General features: G+C 47.2%; 5 protein-coding genes across 5 annotated transcripts; 1 reads left to right on the top strand and 4 right to left on the bottom strand.

The window, feature by feature from the left end:
- Positions 1-45: 45 nt before the first annotated feature.
- N7495_004790 (glycoside hydrolase family 43 protein) lies at positions 46-1,172 on the bottom strand (the record flags this gene model as incomplete). Its single annotated transcript, XM_057207441.1, has 3 exons — positions 46-610; positions 684-793; positions 855-1,172. The coding sequence occupies 3 exons, from the start codon at positions 1,170-1,172 to the stop codon at positions 46-48; spliced, it is 993 nt and encodes a 330-aa protein (XP_057065121.1).
- A 3,279-nt stretch (positions 1,173-4,451) lies between these two features.
- On the bottom strand, positions 4,452-5,816 carry N7495_004789 (uncharacterized protein; the record flags this gene model as incomplete). The annotated part of the gene is made up of 2 exons (XM_057207440.1): positions 4,452-5,387; positions 5,451-5,816. The coding sequence occupies 2 exons, from the start codon at positions 5,814-5,816 to the stop codon at positions 4,452-4,454; spliced, it is 1,302 nt and encodes a 433-aa protein (XP_057065120.1).
- Positions 5,817-6,340: 524 nt separating this feature from the next.
- N7495_004788 (kinesin-3 motor protein uncA) lies at positions 6,341-11,276 on the bottom strand (the record flags this gene model as incomplete). Its single annotated transcript, XM_057207439.1, has 2 exons — positions 6,341-11,142; positions 11,213-11,276. The coding sequence occupies 2 exons, from the start codon at positions 11,274-11,276 to the stop codon at positions 6,341-6,343; spliced, it is 4,866 nt and encodes a 1,621-aa protein (XP_057065119.1).
- A 3,822-nt stretch (positions 11,277-15,098) lies between these two features.
- Positions 15,099-16,157, top strand: hapB (CCAAT-binding transcription factor subunit HAPB; the record flags this gene model as incomplete). Its single annotated transcript, XM_057207438.1, has 1 exon — positions 15,099-16,157. The coding sequence occupies one exon, from the start codon at positions 15,099-15,101 to the stop codon at positions 16,155-16,157; it is 1,059 nt and encodes a 352-aa protein (XP_057065118.1).
- A 1,066-nt stretch (positions 16,158-17,223) lies between these two features.
- Positions 17,224-18,066, bottom strand: N7495_004786 (uncharacterized protein; the record flags this gene model as incomplete). Its single annotated transcript, XM_057207437.1, has 1 exon — positions 17,224-18,066. The coding sequence occupies one exon, from the start codon at positions 18,064-18,066 to the stop codon at positions 17,224-17,226; it is 843 nt and encodes a 280-aa protein (XP_057065117.1).
- Between the last annotated feature and the right edge of the window lie 758 nt (positions 18,067-18,824).

The following is an 18,824-nucleotide window of genomic DNA, read 5'->3' as shown; positions in this document are numbered from 1 at the left end:
GAAACTGACACATCAACACCATATGTAGACTGCCTTGAGCCTTACTCAAAGGATAGTAGCAACAGTCCCACTAAGATTCAGATCCGCCACATACATGCAGCGTTCAGTCTTAGCCTCATTACACCAACCATGAAGCAACATGCGATCACCACAACCACAAACAGTCCCACCACCAGGTGAAGTAAGACCATAATCACCAGTCTTGATAAACTCCTCATTGTTCTTGGTGAAAGGGCCCGTAATGCTCTTAGAAGTGGCATACCGCACATCATAGGTGGAATCGGTAAAGCAATGTGTCGAGTAGAAGAGGAAGTAGGTATCACCATGCAAAAGCAGACTAGGCGCCTCGACGAGTGGTCCGTCGCCGTCAGCAGTGTTACGGTCTAAGATTTGGACTGCGTCGCCGATTGGCGTGATGCCGTCCGCTTCGACCTTTTGGAGCATGATTGGTGTGCCGACGAGGGGATCGACAGCATTGTTGCAGTCACCTCCATGGCCAATACTGTTGCCATCTACTTTGAAAACGACGTAGCGAGAGCCATCTTTGTCTAGAAAGCCTGCTGCGTCGATAGAGCCGCCTTGATCGAGTCTGCATGAGAGGGGTGTATCACTGGAATTGAAATTAATAATAATTCCTATAGAATGACTGTCTCGGCAGCCTTGAATTTGAGATCTTTACTAACCTAGGCACATACGGGCCCGTAGGCAGATCGGCAACAGCAGTGCCAATGCAGTGGTGGTCAAGTTTCGCTTTAGCTTCACCAGCATAGTACATAACATACTTGCCATCAGCCTAAAAGCAAGTCAACACAGCTCCGCAAAAGCATTGATAATGTTGTAGACAGAAGACTTACTCGCAGAATCACATCCGGTGCATAGTGATTATTCTCAGTTTCCCAAGACGAGAGTGTAGGGAGAGCCTCAATATCCAACAAAGTCCACGAAGAAAAGTCCTCAGAACGTGCAACTTGAATACGGTGTCCATTTCCATTAGTGCCGAAAGCATACCAAACCCCATCAGCAGCTTTCAAGAAACTGGGATCTGGAAAATCGGTATTAAGACCCAAGAAGACGCCCTTCGTCCTCTTACGCAGAATCGGCGAGCCCAGAACAGCCGGTAGCAAAGCCAGCAAAACTAGAGTAATAGCTTGAGGGAAGGAAAAGATGCGCATGATTACTGGTAGAGTAAATGCAATTGCAGCAACAAGGAAAGCAGAAGACTTTTTACTTTTTATATCTTGACCTCCTTTTCATCACGGGACTCTCCTATCTTTATAGACTTCAGAACTTCACTACGTAAACATTACACCGCCATATATCCGGAGTCTGAAGTCAGCCTTGACCACATTATGGCCCAACAAAGGGAAAAAACACAGTCCTTTTTCCAAATGCGTTGTTCCGCTCATGTCTAGTATCGGCAGAGCAGGGCATGGCATGACAGCCGTACTTCCGGAGCCACGAGGGTACCCGCTCCACAGGAGTGATTGGACGAGAGCAGGCCCTTCCCTCGTAAAAGAGAATCCTGGGACCTTATCAACGTCTATCGTCGAAGAAAATAACCGAAAGAATCATAAAAGAGGTGAAGATATTTGAATCAGCATTAGATAGATATGGACGGATATAGCGAGGGGAAAGGGTGAATACAACTCGATTCTAGAGCATAAAGAAAATTATACTTAGAATTGGTGGAGATACCGAGATCTACGATTTAGGAATAGAGCTGTGGATTTCATGAGCCGTTCCTGAGATCTGAAACAGAGACGGGACCACGTCCACGTCAGTGGATAGCCATTTTTCGGTCTTAGTAGTTATAGAACTGACTCGTGTGTACCTGACGCATCTGTACCTGTAAATTGTTATCTCGTCGACATGGATATAGCCTGTAAGAGGGGTATTAGCGTGCAAGAAACAGAGACTAGCGGTGCTATGACCCTGACTACCCCTGGAGAGAAAAATAGAAAATAAATTTGATTTACATCGATAGATTCTCCGCATATCAGTAAACCATGGTTTTACCAAGTGGGGGATAATGGCTTAGTTAGGCTTCAGATTTACTCCCGCACTTAGGGCTTAGAATAGATCAGACGGCCCACTTCCGGAAGTAGCGGGCGCTTTGGCTCTTCTTTTGTATTCTAGAAGCATCTCCTCTAGAAGCATTTCTATGTAGTGAGAATGAAAACAGTTATTAATTAAGCACAGAACATACTTCGAAAGTCTTGACACTTCCCGTGTTTTGGCGCATTTTGTCACGTAGGCCATAACCCACCTTTTTGAATTTTGTTTTTTATACTATTTAACCATGACTCCATTTGGAACAGAAATTAGTAGAAACCGTGGTAGAAATCAAAAACTTCCTATTGATCAACGCTCTAATATCCTCCCTAACCTTGAAAGTGGTGTATCGCCCTCTAAGCTGGTCGTTAATGGCTGTTCCCGCTAGATAATCTATTATACTCGTGACCGCTTCGAAGTCCCAAAAATAACTAAATCTCGTCCTAGAAGTGGACGTCCTCCCCTTTTCAGCAAATACACCAAACGCTGCATTTAGTTAAAAGCGCGCTATAATTCATTCTGGAGCTAGGCGCCTTTCTGTAAGCCTTGATTTAAACCCCTCTCAAGCTATTATATAGAAGATTCTACATAGATATGGCCTTCTAAAATTACACCCAAAGAATAAAATCCCTCTTACCCCTCGTCTTACGAAAGAACGACTAACATTCGCTTAAAAATGATGTAAGGATATAGGCTACACGAAATAGATCTTCTCGGATAAATATTTGGTAAGTGTAAATGTTTGAATCAGAGACTTATAAGAGATAATTTATTAATCCTAAAGCCTATAAAGGATACTTGTATATGGTATAGGTGTGTATATAGATTAGTAGCCGCTTAAAGTGAGTAGCTATATCATCCATTGCGAAATCGATCGTACGGGTTGTTCATTGAGTTGTTCGTATGGTTCGCCCGGAACAACTTTGATCATTCCAGTGCTGTTCTCTCACTGGAAGCGATACTTTGTACATGCACCGAGACGGCAACCATCTTTTCAAGCTTCTCGATGTTCTTTTCTGAGAGGCTAAGAACAACTAGCTACTGGTTGTTGCTCTTATGCTCCTACAGCAAGCGCTAGATGTCTCCAACTGCAGATTGAAGGCGATTCATGGTTGAAAAGTGGCGTGTGACATATCCAGGTGGGAGGGAATTTATGATCAAGATAGATGATGTAATGATTTTTGTGGAGGTCATTTGCTGTAGCAAAGCCACTGGTAGGTTAACCGATGTAAGCGTGACAAGGCACTGAGGCCTAAAGACATCTATAAAGACATTTTGAAAGATGTTCCGGCACTAAGACTACCGCCAACAACTCAGTCAGAGCCAACTCAACCCCCAGAAACCGGCAAGCACCAGACCTCTGGCCCACCTGTAGCCCTTATTATTAGCCACTACAATAAAACGCCCCTAGCACTTTCCGCAAGACCAGAGCAGTAGAGAAACAGAATCAATGATAAAAAGCATTTACTTAAATCGAATTTCAGTGGGATGGGCAAAAAGGTATGCCTGAAGTGACTGAGATTGTTTTGGATGGAATTACAAACATTCCAACAGTCTATAGATCCGAGGTCTATAAGACATTTACTGTCCGCCAGGTTGAGAATTGCGAATATTTAGTTACCACCTATTGGATACAAAGTGTAGTAGACAAGCTTCCCAGTTTGTGGGGTAGGTATGAATAGGCCCCTGATAAAAGCGTATATATTAGATAGTCAGCGTACACAGAGGTACTGTGAGCGGAAATGCCACCACAGTAATGTCCCACAGGCCCAACCCAGCTTTGACCAAACTCATTGCCTTTGTCTACGAATACTGCTATCCGGGGGTAGTTTTTCGATATTAGAGGGTTAGTACTCCGATTCTGATTACGACCAACCTGATACATATTAAGTCACCTGACAGAGCCCTTTGCCTATTCAAACAATTTTTTCCTCCTCCTTCCTGTCCTTTTCTTTCCCCTTCATACTTACCTTGTTTGGGTGGCTGCGCTCACGAAAGCGGCTTAACCACAATTCGGTTTCTACATTGCACTTCGTATAGACCAGCTGTCTAACGGCTCTAGGGTCTTGTTCTTTGGCACATCATGAATCCATTTTATGGATTCGTTTTTCATCAATTCTTGAATCAGTGATTCGAGGTTGGAGAAGAGATTTTACATGTTGACAAAAAACAAAATTCAATAATCTATTTCAAATGCTGCGCAGATCAGCTTCAGTGGCTGTGAGGTTATTACACCATGTATTGAGCTATTGAATAGCTAGCATGATCTTCTAGCAACCTTAAAATAAATAAATGTAGTCTGTTTTAATCAAGAATGTCCATTTTATACTGTACACAAACACAAATTCAAAGGGTATCTCAACACCAACACCAACAATGTTCCAAACTTGCAAAACTCATCACCGCGTAAGCAACCATGTCTCAAATGGCACACCCCTCGCAACATTCTTCCCGCCTTTAGTCGAAAACAAAACGGGCTCAAAATTACAAACAGAAGCATACTGCCTAATTAGATGGCGCCAATAACAAGCCTCCGCAGCCGGCGTAAGATACCGATCCCGAAACGTACTCACAGCATTATCAGCAATCCGCTCCGCGACAGCCGGGTTATCGATCAAGAAATTGATTTTTCGCTCAAGGTCACTGAACGCCTCGTCGACCTCGATATAATTCGCTTCCGGGCCCGACGGAACAAGTGCAGCGTGGTGCGCTTCTTTCCACTGCAACGGGTGCGAGATCATGACGGAGTGGCAGTTCAGGAGGTATTTCCCGCGGCCGGAGAAACTACGGCCTTCTGTATGCGCAACGAACATGTAGCGACAGTGATCTTCTATAGGAAGAAGGTTAAAGCGGATATCGTTCTCGTCATCCCAGTCTATAACACGGACAGAAGCCCAGCTATTTCCGAGGGAAGAGTCGAGCAGTCTATTCCGTACGATAGGGTTTGTAGCGAGACTGCCGCGCCAGACGAGCTGTTTTTTCTTATCTTTGAAGCTAAGGCCCGGAACCACTGTTCCATCGGGCATTGTTTCGCCAGAGTCGATGGCCGCGATGCGCCGGCGTACTTCTTGATATGGGCCTATTTGAACCTCTGGCCAGGCCCAGTAGCCAAAGTCCGGCATGAGCCAAACTGAGTTTTCCTCGTCACGTTTGGAATAGGACCATAGTGGGCCTTTGCCGGCTGAATCGGCGAAGTCCTCTGTTGTGAATATGAATTCGATGCTCGGCAGGAGGTGGTGGTCCGGGAATGAAGTTAAAGCGCGTTGGAGGGCATTTAGAGTGGCGCGAGCTCTGGAGGCTGTTACTGGTTGTGCGGCGTACTCGACAATGTAGAGCTATAAGGTGACAAAGGGTTAGGATTTACCAATGATAGCAACCAATTGGCAGGGTTAACTAACCTCTCCCTGATCGATAATCCCCCGCACCATCGCGTCCTCGACCTCCTGTGAATCGAGCTCTTTGAAGGTAATGGGGTTATCCTTTCTGAGTAGTGTGGACTTATCAATTTCAACGAATAGTTTCGGGAATGCGCTGCGGCATTGCTCGTCGGAAAGACCGTAGTTTTGGCCATCGCGCTCAACGATGAACTCCCACGTGTTATTTTGCGGGGTAGTCGGGGGACATTGTGGCTGTGTCTTCTGTGTCTTTAGAATGTAGCGGTTTACTGAAGAGTTTGATTGGCGAGAATAGAAGAGGAGTGCAAGTAGGAAGAGGGATGCAACAGCCCCTGCGCTTAAAAAGCGAAATGATTTTGGCGCAAACATTGCTCCGTGAAGGAATTTAGACATCAATTAATGGAGTTTTGCAACTGAACCAGGATCCAGCCCTGGGACGAAGCTCTGATGATGACCTTGGTTCGTGCTATCACATTCAAATGGCTGCACGTCCACTGTCATGATGGGCGGAGTTGATTGTTTCCATGGCAACGTCGGCTAGAGTTCCGGCGTTTTCGGAGAAATCAAGAAACACCATGTCCTCGCTAGTAAAGGGAATTTTCATACTTATTATGTATTAGATGGTAAGAAATGTATGTAGAGGAAAACACTCTTCAAATCAGCTCGAATCTAAAATCTATGGTCCCAACGATATCGCACTATGTACATAGGAGGAGTCCGTCATGGCCAGTTGATAATTCAAGGGGTATCTCAACAATAGGTCGCAAAGGGAGTAAGGGGAGCAAAAATAAAATATGAAAATTGTCAAGTCTTCAAAATAAAGATCGTCAACCACATGAGCGTGAGCGTGAACGTGAACGTGAACGTGAACGCAGAACAATCGTAGAAATAGATCAACGTTGATCGGCTTGACTTGAATTAGGAGCGTTGTTGCTGAAGTAGCTCTCGTCGATCTTAAGGATCCATTCTACCTTTTGAGCCTCGGTTCGTGTGGCGAAGAGGAATGTATTCTGGGTGCCGTAGACGGCGAAGATATTTGGTCGTCCTTTTGTAGAGAGGGAATTATCAGAACCAGCGCCAGATCCGACTAGGAGGCGGGCAAAGTCAGGCGCATGGTCGACACGAGCTGTTCGTAGGTTGATGGCGTTAATCTCATCTCCTTCAGGGACCGAGTAGATGTGGAGATACGGCCGGCGGAGCTCCACGAACCGGCGGACCCAGACGCTGTTGGTGTCGTCGGGTGTAAGAACGTAGCCTGTTTTCAAGGCGGAGGGGTTCTTGGGAAGGGTTTGGATGGTTGCCACGAAGCGAGGCTTTAGTGACATCTTAGCGTCTGCACCGTTGAGCTTGGAGGCGAAGACGGCGCCGTCGGCTGGAGGTTCGGTGTTGCCATTGACTAGAATTGCTTCTGTCGGGTCGTTCTTAGTCGGCCAGAGAGCAAGGTACTTCTGCAGAAGTTTTGTTTTGCGTTCATTGAGGTCTTGGTTGCGCATTGGTGTCGATCGGGCACTGCTACGAGTAGGAGTTGCTGTGAGGCTACCAGCACTGAGAGCTCCTCGTGCAGCGTGCAGCTCGGCCGCACGACATCGACGCTTACGGGCTGTGATATAATCTCGAACAAGCGACACTTTTCGAGGGGCCCATGCTGTCAGTAGCTCCTCGCCTTTGACGTAGTCGTTCTGTGTGTTCATCCGCCAGAGATCTGACGCACGCTTAGCTGAAATAGGACGGATGACCAACGAGTACAGACATGTAGTAGAGTGCACGATTCGGGTCGAGCTCCAGAACTGCTTGAACATCGACTGTTGGCGAACGTAGTTACGGCCAAGGATCGAAATCGTTTGATCGACTTCAAACACAACAGGAGCCTGAAGGCGGGAGGAGACGAGGTCCCAGCGAACAGTCACCTGCACCTTGTACTTTTCAGCCGTCACCCGATCGAGGAGCAGAGAGCCGTGCAAACTCGAATCCCACTGCCCGACGATGTTGACATTAGAAGTTCCATCGGCATTCTCCTTGACCGTGGGTTCTTGAACAAACTTAAGAGGAACATCGGGGATTTGGTAATCTTGATCTGGGATCTTGCCCCATGGATCAAGCAGTCGTATGGATCCGACGCGAGCATTCGTGATATCATCCCATGGCAGAGTCTCAGTAGAACTATAGGTGATATTGATCGAGATACGACGCTGCAGACCTTGGTGAAGTTGATAAGTGCCCGCGTCAAGACTACTACTTTGAATGACTTCGACCGGAAGGTATTCACCAGACTCAGCAAGCTCCAGAATTTGAATGCGAGCAAAGACATCGTGCCTTTCCTGCGAATAAAATTCAGATTCTGCAATTCGGGGTGCGGTTCTTTTTTTAGGCGCGATCTCCACGGAATCGCACATGTCATCCCAGCTCAACAGTTTGTCCATGTGAACTGACGTGACTCGGGCGTAAACACAGACCTTGAGCGATGCCGTCCGGGGACTTGAAAGCGGAAGGCTCATGCTGTGGACACTTTCAAATCGCACGGGACCCTCTTCAAAGCCACTGATCATCTGTGTCGTAGTTGCACCTCCCTCCTCGGAGATTCCGGGGATAAATAGCTGGGCGTGAACGTTAGAGCCTTCCCACTCGGCAAACCCGACCATGTCCCGCATGACCACGTTGAACTTTAGGGTTGATGATGGAGCCTGTGCAGATGACGGCTCTAGAGACAACCGCACAATACCAACAACGCTTTGTGCGTATGGCGAAATGATCTCAACTGAAAAGTCCTGCACGCGCGTCTCAAATACCGCAGTCAATGGGATATCAGCATCTCCGATGAGAGAGTACTGCGGCGAACAAGGTTCCGAGAAGGGATTTTCAAGTTTGAAGTGCTGAATGTAATCAGGTCGATCGATATATTGGTGCAGCTGACGCATGGAATGGACGCGACGCTGAAGCTTCTCAATCGACCAAAGATGGATCACAGATTGCTTGTAGTCAATCACTCGAACCCCGACACAAGGTTTCTTGGCTTCCTCAAGCACAATGTCCTCGTCTCCCGAGATTCCATTCAAGACAAGATCGTACGAAGACGCCATGTTATGGCCATTATCCACGATAGCGAATTGGAAGGTGACATTCTTGTCCATGATCTGGCTCATGACTTGTGCTTCCTTGAGTAGGGATGCATGCTGAAGAATCTTCTCAGCCATACGAACGTAGCTTCGTTGGGACCAATGACTGAAGATGGTCCGAGCAATCTCTAGCTCGTGATCATTCAGTTTGGCAAATCCATTCTCGTATATTTGAGGGATCGGCCTGCCCATGTCACGCATCTGAGACTCGAATTCGTCCTTTTGCTTCTTCAATTGCTCTTCAAACGCCTCCTTAGCAGACCGGAGCGCAATCTCTATGCGTTGCTTTTCCGTTCCAATCTCATTTGGATCCGAGCTAGAGAAAGTCTCCGTAATCTTGAGCTTGTCTTGGAAGTCTTCCCGTTGTCGATCCAGCTGGCGCTGCATATCCTGCTGAACAGCGTTCAATTTATTTCCCCCATCGTCATCACGTAAAGGCGTGCCAGGCATCGTGATAGCTGTATCTAAAGAGAAGTTGTCGAGGGTTCCATTTGACATGTACTTTTCGCGGACAGGGAAGGAGCTGAGAGAGTCCGAGTCTTCCTCATTTTCTGCCACTCCGCGGCGCACTGCGAGTGCTTTTTGGACATCCTCAAAGAGAGCATCAAGTTCTTCGTCAGGCAAATTTGAAATATGATCCGGGCCGATAATCGCACTGACAGCCTCTCTTCGAGCAAGAAACCAATCAGATTCACGTCCGCGCTGTGAAGGCATTGGTGAATCTGCTCTGCTTGAATCTTCATCAATATCAGATGCTGTCTTGCTCAAATTTCGATCGTGTTTGTTTGGGGCGGGAGAACCAAGTTGACTTGTTGTGACGGAATGTCTAAGTAAGCTCTGTTCCACGCGCTCAGCGCGAGCCTCCATGGGGTGATTGAAACGGAAAATATGGAAGTCACCAAGAATAATACGAAATCCACTCCTGAGTCGTTTGGGTTTGTCAATTCGTAGACCATTCACCATCACTGCAGCACCCTCAGTGGGGACGATGGTCACAACATTGTCCACATTTTCGAAAGTACAATGCGGTGAAAGAATTTTAGATCCGTTCAGTCTAATCTCAATATCACTCCCTTGGTCTGTATGTCCCACGGTCGTAGTACCTGGTTTGATGTTATAGACCAAACACTCCGCCAGCAAGGGATCGTCGCTCAGATTGACCAAGTGAGGCATCTTCTTCGGAGTGCTCAGGCCGACGAAGCCCTTCTCGATATTGATACCAAGTTCTTCCAATGCTGTTTCACGCTCCTTGTGAATTTCTTCCGTCTTCAGTAGCTTCTCCTCCCACGTCTGGTTAAGATCCTTATACAGCTTCTCACTTTGGTTCAGCTGCTCCACAATCTCGGCCTTGCTGACTTTCGTGATGGAACCATCAGCCTGTTGAATTGAAACCATCTGTTTTTCTAGTGGTGTGTCCGGAGGGTAGTATTCTTCAGCCGGTGCCGCACCACCTGCTACAGCACTACCACCGAGTTTCGAGCGTAGCTGTGCCAGTTCCTCCTTCAACTCGCGGATCATGCGAGCATTTGGATCTTCGTTCACAACTGCATGGTTCTTGATTCTCTTCGCGGAGTCTGCATATCGTAGGGTGCCCAGAGTTTCGTCAAAGTTGATATCCGCAGGAGAGATGGCGGCAATCATGGAGGTCATGGAATTACCTCCTAGAGAATCTTTCAAGAGCCACGTTAGGATGGAATCACGATATGGAACCATCGACGCGTTCTTCTTCTTTCCAACTGCGACATCAGCCAGAGCAGCAATAACACGACCCAGCGTTGAGAGAGATCTGTTGATCTCAGCACCTTCCTTCAGTCGTGCACCAGTGGCGCCGGTGGAATTGGCTCGCTCGGAACCAGCCAAATCGACCAAACTGATCTTCGACACTTTCTCTGTATCCATTGACGTTTCCGCATCATGGCGTTTTTGGGTGAGTGTGAGTGTGAATACCGCGTGGGATCGACTGGAGGTTTCGTTCATGTTGGTCGCGGCAACGGTTCTCGCCTTGTTACCCTCGTCCATCAAATTATCAATCTCGTCAAAGGAACTGACCACTAATTTGGCCAAATCCTCCACATATGGACCGGTCGAGGGATGTTCTCGAACCTTCAGGTTGCCCTTGTTCGAGGGGTTGAGCAGATCACGTACACGTTCGTTGTAAATCTCTAGGTAGGACACCTCGACGGTGCATTTGAGGTTTTTATCTTGCTGTATACCGTTGATGCGTTCGAATAGCGACTGGCAAATACGCGGAATGACACCATACTCCTTTCCATATCCCATCATAGAATAAGACTTTCCAGAACCGGTCTGACCGTAGGCAAAAATACAATTGTTGTATCCACCAAAGGCATTCTCTAGAAGTGGCTCACCCAGGTCATCAAAGAGGTTGTCCTGTCCTGCATAGTTACCGTCCGATTTGTCAAAGGACCAGTATGATCGGTCAAAGGCGAAGGTCTTGGGACCTTCGGCGCCGCCCTTGCCACCTTTTCGCCCTGAGGCTTTCTCCTCCATACCAGGCGGTGGTATGATCACCGTCTGGTTGCCTTTCATCTGGACGATACATTTTGCACCGCGGTCGATTTCTGGAGATTGGCCGGTCAGTGGCCACCTGGGCAATCTTGGAATTGGGATTTGGGAATTGTTCGATCTAACCTCTGCTATTGAAGGGCCGCACTCGCACCACCACCTTAATGTTTCCTCCGCCGCCTGGAGCCATTTTGATTCTCTACCCCATAAACCGGGGGACTGTCACGAATGGACTGTTTCGGGGAGATCCCGCACAAGCGGTGACCAGGGCCGTTTGATGCGCCCACTCCGCAAGGAGCGCGACTGGCAGTATTATCGCAAGGATGAGAGGTGATAGGAATCTGAATATTGTTTCGATGTATTCTTGTGTGTTTCGGTTGAGGAGAAAGTGTAATAGAGAGATGTCAACAAAGACGTCATGTATTTGTTGATGAGCGCGTCCAAACTCCGTGGTGGGCGGGGTGGGGATATCACGGGGTACGCGGGTGTCAGGCTGTTTGTAGTAGACTCGGTTGCCTCAACGGTGCAACGAGACCATCAGCCGAGTGCGATTGTCAAGATGGACCTGTAAATGATGAAAAGCCACAGGTGCCCCCGGAGCGGGACCCCTTGCTGAGGTAAGCGATTCATGGGTCATTAGTTAATAGCTGTGTCGTTAGGTAGTTTGGTACGAAGTAAATAACTGGTTAGAGATTAGATTGCCTAGATGTACGAGCTAGGTATGGATTATATAATTCAATATCAGATTGATTTTAAGAGATTATATTCAAGGATATGATATGTATATGAATGTAGGTAAGCAGTACATGGCCGTGGACGTACATTGAAGAAAAGATCTCGACGCTTGAATATCTCCAACATGTCAGAATTTGATGTCAAGTTTTTCGTAAGCTGGGAACATCCATGAAGAATGTGGGTATCAAGTTTCCACAGCTAAGGATTATCGGTGGGTGTTTCATTTTGGGTAGGACTTGGCAACCACGATATATAGATGGGGTATCTAATCATGCCACATAAAATCCTTGCATACAAGAGTACATGGTACTTGACAAAACTGGTGACTTTCATATGAAAAGCCTATAATCATTGTAAGTTATTCAGGTAGGTAGGTACTTAGGTATTTAGGTATTTAGGTATTTAGGTAGGTAGGTGAAGTTGTAAGGAAGGTGAGAGATCGGACCTATGATTCAGCACGTGGAAATGACAGAAGAAAGTCGATTAGTTATCAGATGGTTAAACCATCTTCGATCTTCCACTACGGGCCTCAGTAAGGGAAGTGTTTACTAGTAAATAGTGACTATTATTGAATAATGGATAGATACGGCAGAATTTCCTCAGCTCAAGGGTGATCGGAAGAATATCACCGTGGATATCCGACCTGGTTGCGTCATTTATATACGGTGACAGTATCTGTACTCCATGAACTATCATCGGTTGAAATTAAAAGGTCGATTAACTAGGATTTAAATTTAAATTTCTTGATTTTCTATTTAAATTAGTTAGTATCACGGTGATGAGTACGAGGTTCATGTCATGAACATGGATCATGGATGAAAATGGGACGTAAGGTGGAGGACAATTGCCCAAAGCGGACAAATAGCCGAAAGCCCGGCGATCAAAAAAGAAAAAAAAATAGAAAAGAAGCAAAAATGTAGAAATGAGAAGGAAGCAAATTGATAGAAAATGACAAAGAATAAAGAAGCAAAGAAACCTGGTGAGAGGCAGAATAGTATTAAATATAGCAAAAAGTAAATTACTACTCCGTGCTCGAGATCGAGAACGAGTTTTCTCACCGCCTCGACACATGACCCGGGATGCCCGGATTTTGAATTACAATACATGACAATCGATACAGTAATTTACAGAACCGGCACGAATAAGAGACGTGGAATGTATGGGGATACGGACAGTAACAGTAGTGGCAGTTACAAATCAATGGTTGGGCAGATAAATACCAAATACACAATACAGCCCCCACTTACAAGACTACGTACTCTGATACGTCGCAATCATAGAACCGGCCAGTCAACTCAGTTGGAAGCGGTACAAAATGCCCCATCGCCCACCCCTTTTCGCTTTTCTTTCCTTTGCCTCTTTCTCGTTGGTCACCCTCTTTCTCCCCTCCAACCATCGCACAGGTCTATGCTGGTCCAGTTCTAAAGTCCAATCACCGTGCTTCCTTCTAGAGCAAGGCATCAAGGTTAGTCAATTTACTTTTCATTGCTATTGGTCTCAATTATTTCATTGCCTATATCATTCCTATATTGCTCCCTATATTGCTCCCCTATTTGTTCCCTAATGGTCTAGTGGTCCCTATTCGTCTGGTGCTTAACATTAGGGACTGAATTCTCTGAGGCTCTCTGGCTGCTACTCCCATTCCTGTTGTGTAAACATTGCTTTATTCCACGCGAAACATCCCTACTGTTTAATTACTGGTTATTATTCCCCTTTTCGATATTTCCCATTTTTCTCGATATTTCCCTATTTCCCCATTTCCCTATTTCTCTATTTTCCCGTTTTCCCATTTGCTTCATTCTATTTGTTGATTCCCCATTCCTTACTATAATCTGCACGGTTCGCGGGTTTGCCCGAGAACTTGACATCGATCGGGCCCCCAGTTGTGCACTGGACTACCGCTTTCTCGTTGGCACGATTTCCCTTCGATCTTCCCCTCTTAAATCCTCCCCCTCACTTCTTCCCCAATCAACGTTTACTTTCTGATCCCTTCTTTACTTTGGATTGGAAGTTGACCCAGATGGAAAATATCCATTCTCCGTACCCCTTTTGAACTTCCCCACTTGAGGTATACTCTTTCTCCAATCCCACGTTGTCGCGTCGCGCCTCTCTGCCCGTGGCAAAAACATACACGCGCCTTGGGCTACCCTACTTGGCTTATTTCCTACCTGGGTACATGCAAAGCGGCTGCACTGTGTTTCATCATCACCCATGCTATTATTCTCTTTGATTGGCTGCCTACTTTTTATTCGCGCTGTGTTTCGACCCGACTTCATCTGCACGCGCCCTTGTTGTTGATATTGATTAAGGTCGCAAGCTAACATATCTACTAGAAGTTGTGTATGTGCTGTAACAGCATCTGTTTCACATATTATATTCTGCAATATAACGATTGCAGACCACGCGATCCTCAAGAGGTAAGTTTCATCTCAATACCCGTGCCAGCGCATACATCCCACCTTATCCCTCTGCCTTGGGCCAGCCTAATCCGTTTCCGGGTTATCCATGACCCCTCCCCCGATTCTGAAATCATGTTGCCTCACCCAATTTCAATTGACAGCGCACCAAGTCACAATGTCGCAGTGACTTTATCGATATTAGTTCATCTTGAATAAAAAACAATGCTGACTATCACAGTGTTGATTGGTGGAGCCTTGAGGCCGCGCTTTGACGTTTTTCCGAAAAAGTATCACTTGTAGAAGAGCTACTGTCCAGCCTCGAAAAACAGTCGAAGCTACTCTATATCTCTACACAGCCTCGTCTCTGCTTTACCCCGACAAGCTGAGGGGTTGCCTCCCGATCTGCTGCATCACAGCCCAACCAAAGTTACCCCCGGCAGTGGGCATAGACCGATTTGCTCAAAAGCGCCAAACCCTCCACAGTGACGGGTGTTCGAGATCTTTCGACCAAGAAGTCCATTTGACGACTTCAAGTAAACATCATCCTGGTTCATTACCTCAGTGTGGTGCCTGCAGTTAGGGTATGCGCCGAGTCCCCGTGCTTTCCCGTTACATAACCCCCATTTGCCTCCAAACCCAGTGACCGCTCGGTGCTGCACTCTTGCTGACGGATGTCCCCGAGCCTGCAGAACTAGAATCTCCGCTTATCGAATCAACGTTCGACTATACCCCACTCCGCCTTAGGTCGTTATTGACCCACGGTCTGCCAAAATATTACTGTCCACTCGTGATCTGACCTAGTACCTGGTTGGTGATTTGACATAGGTTCGACACCGAAAAACGAGATTCAGTAGTACCGCGTCGCGAACTTCCCGATCATGGATTACTCAACTCAGTATCAACAGCCCCATGGCCAACATCCTCATGCCCCCTCTCACATGTCTGGTCCGTACCAAAATGCACCACCCAATCCTGGTGCTCCAGGGTCCATGACATCGCCTACCAATGCGCAGGCACCTATGCAGCAGACACACCCAAACCATCAGTCTTCTCCAATCGTCCCTTCTCAGCAACACTACCAATCCGCTCAGAATGCGCCTGGCGGCGTTCACCAGCCGATGAGTTTCCCGCAAGGCTATGGCGTGGCTGCTGCCATGCCACAGTCCTACGGTATCTCACCGACACAGGCCGCCGCAATGGCCACAGCTGCGGCATCCGGGCAATTCTACCCGCTCCACCAAGATTCCATGGGTGGGCAGATGGGTCAGCCGCGAGGCTCACCGCGCATGGCAGGTGTTCAGATGAAGGATCGCAACCCGCGATCGCCACAACAGATCTCTGGCCAGATGCCTCCGATGGGATCTCAGGTTGCCATGCCGCCGAATTCACAGATGCCTCCTCGCCGCATGAGCCATGTTGGAGGTAGCCCTGGCGTTCAGAATGCGCAGCCGGTGATGAATCACATTGGTCGTCCGCCGATCGCACCCCCAATGGGCCCCCAGACAGTTTTGCAACAAAATCAGCCATCTCCAGAGATGGTGGCTGGCAATAACCAAGAAGAGTCTCCTCTCTATGTCAACGCCAAGCAGTTCCACCGAATCCTGAAGCGCCGAGTTGCCCGACAGAAATTGGAGGAGCAGTTGCGGTTGACGTCCAAAGGCCGCAAACCTTACCTTCACGAGTCACGACATAACCATGCCATGCGTCGGCCCCGTGGTCCTGGAGGTCGGTTCTTGACTGCGGACGAAGTGGCCGCTATGGAGAAGAAGGCCGCCAACGGCGAAGACCCGACTCTGGATTTTAGCAAGGAGATCAACGCAAGGAAGCGGAAATCAAGTGAGGTCCATGAAGACCAGAGTTTGAAAAAGACCAAGATGAGCGCGAGTGCTGACGCTAGTGAGCAAGACTCCGCCGACGCGTCGGATGATGAAGGCTAAAAACTCGACGCCTCGTACCTCCCGACACGACATCGCAAACAGGAGTTAGTCTCGGCACAGTCGGTAGGGGTTTGGTTTTGATTTTCATTTGTTCTTTCTTTTCACTGTTACGGATTTATGGATGGACGTTTCCCGGACCTTTTTTATCACTAGCAAGCGATGTATGGTGTCCCCTATCTTCTCTTCACTTCTCTTCTCATCTCTGTTTTTTACCTCCCCTTTTTTCATACCACTACCTTATCTCTGATGCCTATTTCTAGCTTATGCTGTAACGAATTCCTCTTCGTCTTTTCACCTATGTCTGACGTATATCCAACGAACCTGTTACGGCTGGCTCCGGGCCTTGAAAGATGGCTTTTTTTTTTTTTTTCAACAGGTCTCAGCATCATGATCTAGGGCTTGACATGATTCTAACGGGCTCTCCAGACTTGTTCTGGCTTCGCAGAGTCACAGTCGAAGGTTCAAGATCAATGCTAAGGCTAATATCCCACATTACCTTGTGTATATCGATCTCAGTCCCGACAGTACAGCTACTCCCAGTTCCCACACCAGATTTATTTATTGTTCCCATATGAACCCCATCCCCTTTCCCCTTACCTTCTCCCATATCCCCCTTGGTTTGCGTTTTTCTCTCTTCCTGTTTCAATCTATGGTCTCCTCGGTGTCTTTATGTGGGTTTACTTGTGGGTTTACTTATGGTTCCGGCTGGGAATTTAGAGGCTCCATCACTGGAAAAACATGATGTTTAGGGAAAGTCTGGATTGTTTTCTTTCTGCTTTCTTGTTTTCTATTTCTATTATGGATATGAATCAATTTGTCTGCAAATAACCCTGTATCATGGAGTTGTAATGAAAATCCTTATGGCTAGAAGCCCAGCTGCTACCTATATAAGTAGGTAATCCAGCAAGGCCGCTTTCAGTTCAAATGGCTTCATTCAATGATTTAACATTTCTCATGGATAAAACCAACCTAGATATCCATGCTATGCGAACCGAGTCGTAACTTTCAAAAATAAAGTACATACATATCAACGCCAAAAATGCAACAAACCCCACAACGTTAGAAATCAAACAGCCTCCCAATCCATAGCATCAACTATAAATCCCCACCCTCCATCCCCAACTCCACCTTCATCCGCCGTATCCCCAGGCTTCCTACAAAGATCAGCATGATATCTAGCCCTGGCATACCCCTCATCAAGCCCGTGAAAAATGCCACCTAAAATCTCATCAAAATCAAACGCCGCCAAATCCGGCACCTCCCTTCGCTCAAACGGATCCCGCTCCCTCTCCTCTCGACTCAAATCAGCCGTCTTCCACCGATTCCGCAAATCCTTCGCTTGCCGCAGTAATTCGAACACATGTCCGCTCCCTAGCACAGGCGTTAGCGGTGACGACTCGTCCTCTAGCGCCTGGAGGACATTGGCGTGGTATCGATGGCCTGTTGGAGGTGGTGGTCGGGGCATGGCGGCGCCGATCACGCGCACGCCTGTAGATGATGACTGGTGCGCAGAAGACGAAACGGTGATGTTGAAAACTGCTAGTAAATGTACAATAGCCCGTTCGAGCAGCGCGTAGTATTCGTAGAAATCAATCTTGAACATCATTTCTTCAAGCTCGCTTCCTGAGCCTACGGCCATTTTAGCGAGTCTGTAGCCTTCGGCTAAGAAGGGAAGTTTCCATTTTAGACGGGCGACGATCTTTTCGAAGCGGGCTAGTTCTTCAGAGGGTGGGAGGAGTCCTGTGGTGCTGTTTATGTTGTTGGTGGGCGTTGTTCGTATTTGATTTTCGGAGCGGGGTCGGCGCATGAATGACCCGTTGATTGTGCCGCTATTGTTTTGGCCTTGAGAGTTGTGCTTGCCATCGTAGCTTCCACCCGGCGCCCAGCGCGAGTCGGTTAGATTGGTCATTTGGAGAGCGCTGGGGCGCCTGGTGGATTTGGGGTTTTTTGGGAGGTTGGAGGTAGATTTGGCGCACGGGCCAGGTGGAGAGGAAGGTTGACACTAGTTTATGTTAATCTGGTGGAGTGGAGGACACTAGATCTATAGATAGCTCAAGTGTACCTCTCTGGCAGGTTTTAGCTAGACTTGGGAGTAACTTCAAGTAAGTTGTAACGTTGCTAGAACTAGGAGCCTAGTCAGTAGAGATGTCTCAAAGGATGATTCTTTGTATTCTTGATCAATAACGTAGTAAAACGATGCCCCTGTATCAATACTAAAGGGAGAAGCGCCTGGGCATCTCAAAAGGCCAGGAAACACTTATTTCAAAGTATTTTGTCATCATGCATGTGGTGCTACTTGAGAATGCCAGATACGAATTTGATATTTCCAAGGTTCTTGTCTGAAAATACTTCAGATTGATTGTCCAGTAGGTTGAGCCCTCAACTTCACCCTCTTGTCTTTCAATGGGATGCTGTCGATGCTAGGATTATATCACTCCACACCTTTCATCCATACTGTTGAATGTATCATAGAATAATTGAACATTTGTCAGTGCTCCTCATTACCAATTGCCCCAAATAAAGCAAGCGATGGACATACTAGCTGCTCTGGGTCACGCTAGTCCTCGGGGGATTCGAGTACCAACTTCCATTTCATGACGAGATACCAATCAATGTATTCAATGAATGAGACTGCAATCAAATAGCTAGGTACCTCCAGGGCTAGAG

Source organism: Penicillium taxi (assembly GCF_028828555.1).
Source record: "Penicillium taxi strain IBT 34144 chromosome Unknown utg000003l_segment0_segment0, whole genome shotgun sequence".
In the NCBI taxonomy this organism is placed as follows: domain Eukaryota; kingdom Fungi; phylum Ascomycota; class Eurotiomycetes; order Eurotiales; family Aspergillaceae; genus Penicillium; species Penicillium taxi.
The sequence above is the reverse complement of the archived record's forward strand: the minus strand, read 5'-3'. Positions and strand labels throughout refer to the sequence as shown.